Source organism: Ictidomys tridecemlineatus, chromosome 11, assembly GCF_052094955.1.
Source record: "Ictidomys tridecemlineatus isolate mIctTri1 chromosome 11, mIctTri1.hap1, whole genome shotgun sequence".
Taxonomy (NCBI): Eukaryota; Metazoa; Chordata; class Mammalia; order Rodentia; family Sciuridae; genus Ictidomys; species Ictidomys tridecemlineatus.
In genome coordinates this window covers 104,251,621-104,263,152 of record NC_135487.1, presented here as the reverse complement: position 1 = coordinate 104,263,152, position 11,532 = coordinate 104,251,621, and the positions used below count along the sequence as shown (strand labels likewise).

Sequence of the window (11,532 nt, the reverse complement as noted above, 5' to 3'; positions counted from 1 at the left end):
GCAAGAGATGGGAAACATTTTTAGAAGCATCTTGTCTTTCAAAAATTCTACCTCTTTTATTTGAGTGTGGCCCTCAGAGTCTCTGAATTTTATAAAAAATACAAATGTTTTGGAGGGTTGAAAAGGGTCAGGGGGGCTTCCAAATTGAAGTTAAAGCCAATATAAATTGATCTGGAAAACACAGAGACACTACTGCAGGTGTTCCACTGTCCATACCATGCCAACTATGTTGCTGTTCTTCACAGCTTCTAAGAATCACAACATCTTTTTAGGCAGTTTATGGCCTCTGTTCCTAAACTTAACTTACCTCAAAAGGTTTCAGAGAAGGGACTAGAATCCTGGGAAGCTCATAAGAATACTGAGGCTCCATCCTAAATCTACTAAGACGTCCTTAGAGATAAGATCTGGAAATCTACATATTTTTTAAAAAGGTGCTTCAGGTGATTTTAGTACTCCACTAGATAAATCAACATAATAATCAGAACCAGTGGAACTATACAAATGTACCCTTGATGTTATGAAAATGGTATCTAGGGCTGAAGCACACACTGCATCTGAGTGCTTTTCAGATTCCCTTTATGCTGAAAAAAGACTCTAGGATATACATTTCAATTAGCCCTCGACATCTCAATTTACAGATTTAGCTCAAATCCAGTGTGGTGTGGGAGAAAACACTGAACCAGTATTCAGAAGACATGGATTCTAGTCTTCTAAAGGAACTCAATACTGTGTGCCATTGGTATGGCAGTTAGGCTCGCCAGGTGATTAATGCCTCCCAGGTGATGAATGCCTGCTGTGCCTGTTGTGATAATCAACTGGAAGACAACAGATGCAACTGTTGAATAAGAGTTATCCTCCTTTTTCCTAGCTTTCAAAACTTTGCTGTGTCCCAGCACGTTCCTATATGTGTTTCTCTATCCCAGATGTTGGAGAAGTTACTAACAAACAAAGGTAATGAAGAGATTTCATTTCCTATTACAGTTTAGGAAAGAAATTCAAGGTTTAACTCATCTTGCAAATCCAGATCTACACTGGACTGATGGACTCATGAAGAGTGCAACAAAGTGCAGTTCTGGCTGCCAGGGAAGGAAGTGCAGCTACTGCTTATTCTGGATTATGGAACAAGGTATAAATAAAAGTCAATAATAAGACAGTTTATTTTAACCCTAAAATGTTTCTGCAGTCTATCTCTTCATTCAAGCAACTGAACATCTATACAAATGAAAATAGATCTGGTTCACAAGGACACTTAGTTCCTATTTCAAATTGTAGTATAAACACGGAAAAGGAGTGTGCCAGAAAAGAAGAGTGCAAAATGACATCCCTTAGAGAGACCCAGGCAATTACTGAAAATGTAGGGGAAAGGACTCAAGATTCCCAAATGTCCCATAATCACAAGGGTAAGGGAACAACTATAACACAACGAACTCATCAAGAGGGAAGATGAACACTGTTCATCTTTTATAAGTTAAATAGTTTCTATAAGATAGAAATGGGACACAGTATGACAACACAGCTGACCAAATTTCCTTATTTATTAAAGAACAGGAATAAATTTTCCTTAAATTTTAAAAAATGACATTAAACTTAGTTTATCTCCCCATTGAATAAAACTTGAGAAAAAGCTGGCTTTTAGATCATTTATTTATTTAAAAAAATAAAATGGATCGACAAAGTTACCACATTATTCTGCATGCTAATAGGATTTCCCAAGCCCACAAGAGATACCATTTCTTGAGCAATAAAAAAATTACATCCTCAACAATGTGAAGATAGGAAACCTTTCAACCCAAATTCCAGGTCTTTATCACTCATTTCACCTCACAAGCTAGTGGGATGTATCTGTGTCACAAGCTGAGCTCTTTAGTAAAGAAAGCTTGAGAAGACATAAACAAGGGTGTTACTAAAAGATGATAATTTGTTAAAATTATAAAACAACCATCTTTTGGCCTGCAAATATTCTACATTAGAAATCTCCTTCACTGGGGACCTGCTCCCCATGACAATATTATTCTGAAGCCAGGATAATTACAAACACATGGCATTTTTTCCTGCATGCTTTCTTGGGCCAAACCCTGTATGATGACATGTACAATTTACAGGATGGGACTTGAAATTCCCATTCTCACACAGGATAGTTAGGGAGTGTTACCAGTAACAAAGAATAAAAGTTACATAACATTGATTATAAATTATATTTGTTCTTTTTCACCCCCATTCTTCTTAATATGTTCAGATTCTTTCCTGCAGAAAACATGAGTTTCCTATATAACACCAACTAATTAATGATGATTAGAATGAGCTGTAGAGACCTTGATTCTGAAGACATGTATGTGCAGGTGAGACGCAATCTGATTGCAAACACTGACACAGTAGCGGATCAAATCAAAGAAAGAGAAGACCTGGAAAGAAAAGGGACTGTTAGATTCTCAGCACCTGCTTAGGTAATTTCTATATTTCCCCCAAAGGAAAGGAGTGGCATCTTTCTTCTCTCTTCAAATTCACCATCAATTCTATATAATTTTGTAACTCAGTTTCTCCATGCTTTTTCCTTTCCACTAAAGATCAATAAACTCTTAGAGAGACAGCAAATATTTTAAATTCTGTCTTTTGTCCAAACTCTTCCACTCTGCCACTATAGCATGAAAGCAGCCACAGACAATACAGAAAGGAATGGCTGTGGCTTGGGTAAACAGGTTGAGGGCCTACAGGGTATAGTTTGAATTTCTGATTTACATGGTCAGAAATTTGAAATTTATGAGTCCTAATGTAGGAAGAACTAATAAAAATAATGCAAAAAAACCAAAAAACTCAAATACAAAGTCACAAGGACCTTCCACACTGTCTTATATATATGATTTGTGGATTTCTGGCATTCCCATTCATAATTCTATGATTCTATAAATTAGGACTGGCTCATTAAAAACAAACAAACAAACAAGGAGTACCAAATCATGAAATAAGATAGGAGAATACCTACCAAGGCAATCCAAAGTACAATATACTCATCAATAAAGCTGTTAAAATACTGATCCAGAAACAAAAGTGCTGGACCTATGAAAGCTGTATCATGCAAATGCATTTCACTTTTCGTCATGTGTGCAACCTATGAATAGAATAAAATTAACGATGTAGGCATTTTCATATTAAAGCAACTGGGAGCAACGTGGTAAATCAGTGTTATATTCACACAGAGTTTCAAGAATTATTCAGCAATAGTTGTTGAATTTCCAACACTAAAAACTCAATAATCTGATGTGTGAGAAGGAAAGGGACACATCATGTCAAACTAAATTTGCAAATGCTTTCTCCAAAGAGCCTTAATTTGAGTGTCCAGATTGAAGACAATATACTACAGAGTGCAGATAAACTGAACAACCAAATTATAACAGTGCATTAAATGGTGAAAAGTTCTAGGGGTTCTAAGAACTTCTGGTAATCTCAAATTGCAGCTTTACGAAAGACTAAAAATAGCTTCCATAATGATTTCAAAAGATTTTTATTGTAAACCCTAGTCTGTTTAGGAAGCTATAAAATAAAAACAAGGACCATAAAACCAAAATAAGATGAAAGTTAAAAACAAAACAAGTAGAGTTGAGGTGCTTACCACAAGCTTATTTGTGATTTTAGCTGATACAAAACCAAATGTCAGTATATAAAGACAGGGATGCTTCTCAAAAAGCTGAACTGCTGATTTCTTGTAGATCATTACAGCTAATGCAATCACTGATCCAATATGGAGAAAAGGAGAAAGGACACTTGTTCCCTGTACAGAGTGAAGAGAAGTGGTAAGGGTACTATTCAATGTTCATCAGATACCACATGGATCTATCATAAAACGGATCATCTCAAACTTTCTGTAACCCCATGGTGCCTGACAGCCAACAATATCTATAAACTGAACATTGGAAGAGCTAATGAAAAGCAGCAGCAAGAATGGGTTAGGCTTATTATTTACAAAGCAGATCATACTTTCTAAAAATATGTGTTTGTGCACGCACAAGAACATGCATATATAAGCATATAAATGTATGTATGTATATATAAAACTGAGAAGTTTTGGACACTTTTCCTTAAGGCTAAGTAGAAATACTAAATTAACAAATGATTTTATATACTTCAAATGAAAAACAAACTGACCACAAAACCAAGTCCTAGTTTGGAAATCAACAGAAATCTTAAGATATACTCACTGCTATTGTTGATCCATTTTTGCCAACACCACCTGTGAAGATTACACGGAAGTAATTTGTACAGGAAAATATGGTCCCTGCTACAGTACAAAGTGCAGGAAAAATTTTCATTTGAATATTCAGCACTGGAATCTTTAATAGGTAGAGAGAAAGAACAATTAAAATATATACAAACTAAAATTTAAAAAATAGTATAAATATTTGATTTATATTCCCCAATATTCTTCATCCCCTCCAGTTTAATTAATACTTAATGGAAGCTTCCTTCTCCTCTTCATCATAAGCAATATGACAAGACTCAAGAGATGAGGCTGTAAAAAATTAACTTACTTCTGACACCTTTAAAAAATGGATTCAATTTTATTAATCTGTGTCATAAGCTAAGTATGATTCTCCTAATGCATCCCAGAGATCTGGCAACAGTGAACTAGGCTAATGTCCTATAAAAAGGGTGTGCCCTGCCTTTTCCTTTGTGTATTTTAAAATTTCTTCCTTTAAACCTGTGGTATACCCCTATTGTAGTGAGGATATATGAAGCATAAAAGGATAGAAATATCTGCCACTAAATTAAAAATACACAAAGTAGAGAATGGAAGAGAAGGTTCTATTTGGAAGAGTTCCCAATTCTATATTGCTAAGACACAGGCAGGTAGGAAAAAAAAAAAAAAAACAAAAAAAAAAAACCAACCAACCAAAACCCTTGTCAAGCAAATCCAAACAGTTACAGCTCTACAATCATGTATCTAAATTTCTAACATATTAGGTTTACTTTTAATAAAAAGTAAATAACATTGCTATGGTACTATATACTGAAAATATGAATTGATTTACCTAAAGTAAGGGGGTTGGGGATTGAGTAGATCCAAAACATGCATTTAATCTTCCAAGAACAATATGTATCATTTAAAATGAAAGACACTTGCACTCTAAACTTTTAAAATCATTTAAGAGTCTCTTCTTTTTTTACATTCCTCCTTTAGTTCTCATGGTTTCAAAATTTGTCCAATATTGATTGAAAAGATAAATGATAAATTTCAGTAACAGAAACAAAGGATTACAGGAAAAAGATTCCAAGTTTGTTAGGCAATGAGTTCTTAAAATGAAAACTTCTTTTTTTTTTTTTTTTTGCAGTACTGGGGATTTAACCCAGGTGTCCTCTACTGCTGAGCTACATTATTAACTCTTTTATTTTATGACAGGGTCTTGTTAAATTGTTGAGGCTAGCCTCTAAACTGCAATCCTTCTGCTTCAGCCTCCCCAGTAGCTGGGATTACAGGCACCTGGCTTGCTGAAAATATTTTAATTAAGGCTATTTATATTTTCTGGGATGTCATCTGCCTACACTTTTAAACAAAATCAAAAATAGGACAATTCTTTTTCTTTTTGTGTATATAAAACCCCAGTAAAACTGACAAAAATAAACTTTAATGTTTGGATACTCTATTAAAACTCTGAAGAGCTCACTTTATTTGCACAACTCTATGACCTCTTACAAAACTACAACACTTAAAAAATACTGAAATCAAACATTCAAATTTCAAGTGGTACCATAGCAGTGTTTAATTTTCTAAAATGAAATAGGTCTAGCTAAAATCAAGTCCAGAACTTTAGGGTGCCTCCTAAGTGGTCTTCTTCCTTCCTTGTTATCCAACCCTGACAGCTCAAATTCAAAACTTGTTTCCAATAAAGGAGAAAACCAATACCATGATTGCTTTGAACTCTAAGGGATTTTTTTTTTTCCCTGCTCTCAGAAAACTGGGGGAGCATTACAATCTAAATCTGATGCACCTGGCTGGAACTCAATACTCTGGCTAGTTTTATAGTTTCCAGTCTCTTCTGCACTGCTCCCACATTTTTCCTCCCATAGAGACAAAGGATCTCTCTGGCAAATGGGGAAATACTACACTTGACCACATTCCAAAAGAAGCAGAGCATTATTTCATTATAGGGGCATCCCTGCAGTATAGCCAGAGTATCTGAGTGAGTGCCAACTGTGTATAATAGTTTCTGTATCACAATTAGACTGATAAAGCATCTTAACCACATTTATAAGTAATGAACCTGCTTTAGGATCATGGAAATTGTTGCCCTTTGAAAGAAAAGAAAAATACAAACTTTAAAAAAGCCAGGCAAATTAGTACATATCTTGAATTGCAAAGTAAGCAAGCTAAGATGTAAGAGCAAAATATCATAAACATTTTTAGGGTTCTCATTTACTTCTTTTACATGTTAGTTATAAACACCAAAATATAAGCCCTTGAGTGTAGGATTTTGTTTGAATTGATTTATGTACTCTCTGTAGAGCACTGGTTATTGTAGGTGTTCAATATTTATTTGTTAAATGAAGATTAAGATCTCTTTTTCTCTTATGCATGTAGAATTCCTGTTTGGGAAGTGTATGACAAAACATCTTGCTTCCAACATTGAAAATGAAAAAGGTAGTTAGGTATATTAAAAAAAAAATAAGGCAAAGAAAAGTAAAAGCTGGAGTTGGAGGAATCCCTAGTCTTACACCAATTGAACCACTTATAAAACACACTATATTTTCATGTTGCTATTTTCACCCATCACTCAAGATCAAGGAGGGTGGGCACATTCTATCTTTTCTCCCTGTCACAAAGGGTGGGGACATTGTCTTTCCCACTTTGTTTCTGTCATCATCTTATTGGCATTCATGAAAGGTGGCCAAGGTGCAGCTACTTTAGAAAAAGGCAAAGAGCTGTAGTGGAAACACCTTATTCTCAGTCCTGCTTGAAGTTTTGGTAATCTTCAAGACTTGGGAAGACCAAGAACTGTCTTGGGCTATAATGTCACAATAATGTCTTTTCCATAGCCAGGGGAAAATTCTCTGGACTCATGACACAAAATAATACACCCAAATAATATGAATTAAATGTAATTCATTTGGTGGGGGGTACTGGGGATTGAATTTAGGGGCACTCAACCACTGAGCCACATCCCCAGCCCTATTTTGAATTTTATTTAGAGACAGGGTCTCATTGAGTAACTTAGCGCCTCACTTAGCAATTGCTGAGGCTGACTTTGAACTTTTGATCCTTCTGCCTCAGCCTCCCCAGCGGCTGGGATTAAGGGCATTCGCTTCCAAACCAGCAGTAATTTGTTTTAAAAAATGTTAGAGATTAAAACAAAAACAAAAAAACAAAAACAAAACTTAATTTTTCAGCACCTTTAACAGATTACAATGGACATGGAAGTGTTTTAGTTTGACAATTTGGATTATTGCAGATTATTGTCAGTTATTAACTAATAAACTTGTTTCCTTATAATAAAATGTTCTTGTAGGTTTTGTAGATTTCAGTAAAAATAGAGAAAGCATCATTTTAAAATTAGATACTTTTTCCCGAAGAATGTGGTAATGCCTGTTTGTAAATCATTTTAATGTTAGTGAGTTTCACCAAATACAGTAAATGTTTACATAATTGTTTAAGAAAAATTACTATGTCTGAATTATTTAAGTACAATGGTACTTTTAAAATTTTTTAGTACAAGATTGAGAAACAAATAATTTATACCACATTATCAAGTCTTTGGTCCTACCAAATGATCCCGAACCTTCATTTGTAGTACAATCCAGTTGCTTAAACTGAATTCCAAAAGGTTTACTGCATATTTAATCAACTACTACATTTAAGAGAATCAAAATCAGTGCAAGTAACCATGAGTGGATTGTATGTGGTTCTTTTCCAAAGTGAGGATTCTCTCTTTCTCTCCCTTCCTCTCTTTCTCAAAGGATGAGATGTACAAGATAGTTCTAAGACTTTCCAAAAGGAAATATTCTTTTGGGAAGTAATATACAGAATATGATTTTTTTGTTTCTTGCAATGTATAAATAAAGTACTAACTTTTGTTCATGAAAACAACTTCTTTCCTTTAAAAAACAAAACCCAAACCAAACAAAAAGCAAGTAAATAGCAAATTTTAATAAAAATCCCATCTTTTTGGACAAAAAAGCAGCAAGAAATAGGCAATCCAAATATAGTAGATGTAAACTGCTTACCTTCGCAAATTAGCTGATCTTCTGGAATCAACTTTATGAAGATATTTGTACTTTTTTGTTTGCTTTTAGCAAAAATTTGCCTTCTAAATATAAGTAAAAGCCCTTTAATTTAATGAGAATTTGGAAAGCAATTTTATTGCCTCAATCTCAAGAGATGAAAATCTCACAACTGAACCCTAAATAAATACTTTTTCTCTGTTTTGGCACATAACATACACTACATGTAGTAACTGTTCCTGGGCTAACATAATGCATTTCAAAAAGTATATTTAGTAAAGAACTCATAAGCCAAGAAAAAGAAAAGAAAAAAGTAGTAATACAGGTTGAAAATTCTAACCATAATATCTAAAACTTAATGCTCAAAAAGTTTTGGATTTTGAAGCAGTTGAGATTTTCTTTTTTGATTAGGGATGCTCAACTGCTTAAGTCTATGCAAATATTTGGTAAATTCGAAATAATCCAAAATCTGAAACCCTTCAGGTCCCAAGCATTTTAGATACTCAATCTGAGGAGTGGTCAGAGGTCAATTTGGAAGTCTGTGTTGAGAATTGCTCAAAGAACGCAAAACACTTCACCAACCTCAAATACCACTACAGAAGTCAGGTCTTTCCCTTTGAGTTGAATGAGGCTAATAGAAGCATTAATGAAGCTAACAGAAGAGGAGCTTGGGAATCCATTTTCCTGCTGCAACTAACCTCATTAATTCTGTTTGGATTGCTTGGCCTGGGAATTCCATTTTAGTCTTAAATCTACAGAAAACTTCCAACAAAGGCATTAAACAATTTCTGGCAATTAATAATTAAGGAAATGTGTCAGTTACACTTCCTGAAGTCCCTCATTTACTTGCATAAGTGAGTTAAGTAAGGAAAAATCTTTTTCAATGTATTTTCCCTTATATTTTAAAAGTAATCTTATTTTTAAGAATTATGTTCAGGGCTGGGATTGTGGCTCAGCGGCAGAGTGCTTGCCTTGCACATGTGAGACACTGGGCTCGATCCTCAGCACCACATAAAAATAAATAAAAATAAAGGTATTGTGTCCATCTACAATTAAAAACAAATTTAAAAAAAATTATGTTCTTTTAGGCTTAGTAAGATTTTTAGTAAGTTATAGCAAATAAATGACACTGTACTCTGAAGGCAGGTAGTGGTAACCAGCAATTAACTGAGGATCAGGGAGTACAAACTACTTTGACCCAAATCCAGCAGACTATAGACTGTAGGAGCAGCATCAGCTTTCATTGAATGATTCCTATTTGGTAGGCACTATTTTAAGTGTTTAACACATATTAACTCATTCAACCCACAAAATAACTTTATGAGAGGAGTACTATTATTGTCCTCATTTTGCATAGGAAGAAACTAAGCCATAGACAGTTACATAATAGATTAATTTCGCACAGTAGGCAGTGGAGCCTGGATCAAATAAGGGTAGCTTGATTTCAGAGTTTGTGTCCTTTGCCCTGGTATTATATTCCCTATCTGAGGTTCACGTAAAGAATTTGTTTGTAGAGAGACCGTATTTCTGGTCAACCTGAAAATCAAGGTCATGGTTTGTTAATCCTGTATCACTAACTTCATTCAATAAGTATTTATCTTTTTTTCTGAGGCAGAGTTAATTTACATTCCTAAATTTGTTATGTGGCTTTAAGCACATGGCATGCAGAAAAACTAGTGGACTGACATAGTTCAGCAAAACAAAATGTGCAATTTAATCTTGTCACTGGTTAACCTGTTACATTACCTGGTCTTTCCTAATATGTAAAATGGGATGACAATAATGATTCAGATTCTTACAGGCCTTCAAAAATAAAACCTTGGAATACACCTAATGTCCTATATAACTCCAAGTAGCAAAATTCATCCTGCCCTCAAGAGAAGTATGTGTCCTACTGTTTGCTGTGATTTCTAATTTTCAGAAAAAATATTTTAGACATTACCCTTTAATGAATTATCCCATATTAGAAAACACAAGCAAAGACAGCATGCATCACATGGGATATACAATGTGAACAAAGTTACCATAGATTGCCAAAAAGGTGGTCCTCCAATCACTGCCAGCAAATGCATGATTATTATGAAGATTTGCACTTCAGTCACATCAATTCTGATTAGGTACAAAAAGCCAAAAAAGCATAATTACTCAAAACAATTTCATGTTAATTACCTGCAAGCATAGCAGCATTCCTCTATCATGCACAATAGAAAAAAAAAAAACTCAAAATATTGAGGAAAGGTGAAAAGGAGGTATCAAAATTTGTTATGAGCAAAATCATATAAAATCCAGAGTCTTAATTTAACTTGATAAATTTCACAGAGCAATAAAAACCCCTCCTTTCCAAAGGAAATTTCTGACTCAGTAAATTACTGAAGCTGGATTTATTTAACTGTAGTTTAACCTTTCCCACCAAAAAAAAAAAAAAAAAAAAAAAGTATACCTGTGTTAAGTTTTGAGTATCAAGCAGAGGATTACATTGCATGGGTATATGATATAAAATCTTAAGTGCTTTGTAGTATCAAATGAAAAAATGGTGAGCTTTAACTAAAGTAACAAATCACTGAGACCTTAAAAAAACATACTGTTCTTTAGATACATTCATTTAATGCTTGCCATGTTGTGAATGTAAAAAACAAAACAAAAAACCCTTTCATCCAATTCTCAAATTCTTATTCTCACTAGGTTAACTACCTTCGCATTTCTGGAAAGAAGATACTGAAAGCAGCCAAGTGGCTTTAGGATTGCTGAAAATGATTTTATAGTCAAGAAGAAATAAACCTGGTGCAAAAAGAGGGCAGTAGAAATTAGAAGCCTGAAAGTCTGGGGAAAAACAAAACAAAACAGAATGTGGGCAAAACAGTTGAGAAGCAAAGCATATGCTGGTGTCCTTTCCTTCGGTAGACTAGTACTGTGTATAATCTTGATATCATTCTTAGATTGCTGGATCCAAATGCTTTCTAGTGTTTAAAATTTATCCTACAGATATACTTGTTTATAACCATGGTTATTCACTACAGATTTTATAGTAGCAATTTAAAAAAAAATCAATGTGGGAGTGGTTATATAAATTGTAATACTTCCATACAATGGAATATTTTGTAGCTCTTAAAGAGAATGGAGAAGAGTAGCTCCCTAAATATCCATATGGAAAAATAGCAAATATATTAAGAGAAAGAAAGTTGCAGAATGTATGAGACTACTTTTTGTGTCAAAAAGGGAGAAAATTAATATTCTTTTATTTTTACCAGTAGATGCATAAAACATTTCTGGGAGGATACATTACCTATTAGGGTGGTTACCTATTATAAGGGAGGACAGTGTAGG

At 34.1% G+C, this 11,532-nt stretch overlaps 1 protein-coding gene across 7 annotated transcripts in view; it reads right to left on the bottom strand.

Annotated features, from left to right (window-relative positions):
• Positions 1–1,626: 1,626 nt before the first annotated feature.
• The window catches only part of Cept1 (choline/ethanolamine phosphotransferase 1), a 36,961-nt gene continuing 27,055 nt past the window's right edge, over positions 1,627–11,532 (bottom strand). For 6 of the 7 annotated variants that reach the window (XM_078026986.1, XM_005338129.5, XM_078026987.1 and 3 more), the window contains 5 exons: positions 10,233–10,317; positions 4,194–4,325; positions 3,608–3,766; positions 2,981–3,106; positions 1,627–2,402 (listed from right to left, as the gene is read on the bottom strand). In XM_078026986.1, coding sequence (XP_077883112.1) covers positions 2,283–2,402; positions 2,981–3,106; positions 3,608–3,766; positions 4,194–4,325; positions 10,233–10,317 — 622 coding nt within the window. In that variant the 3' untranslated portion in view covers positions 1,627–2,282. The remainder of the gene's footprint in view (positions 2,403–2,980; positions 3,107–3,607; positions 3,767–4,193; positions 4,326–10,232; positions 10,318–11,532) is intronic. The other variant, XM_078026991.1, reaches the window with a different exon arrangement.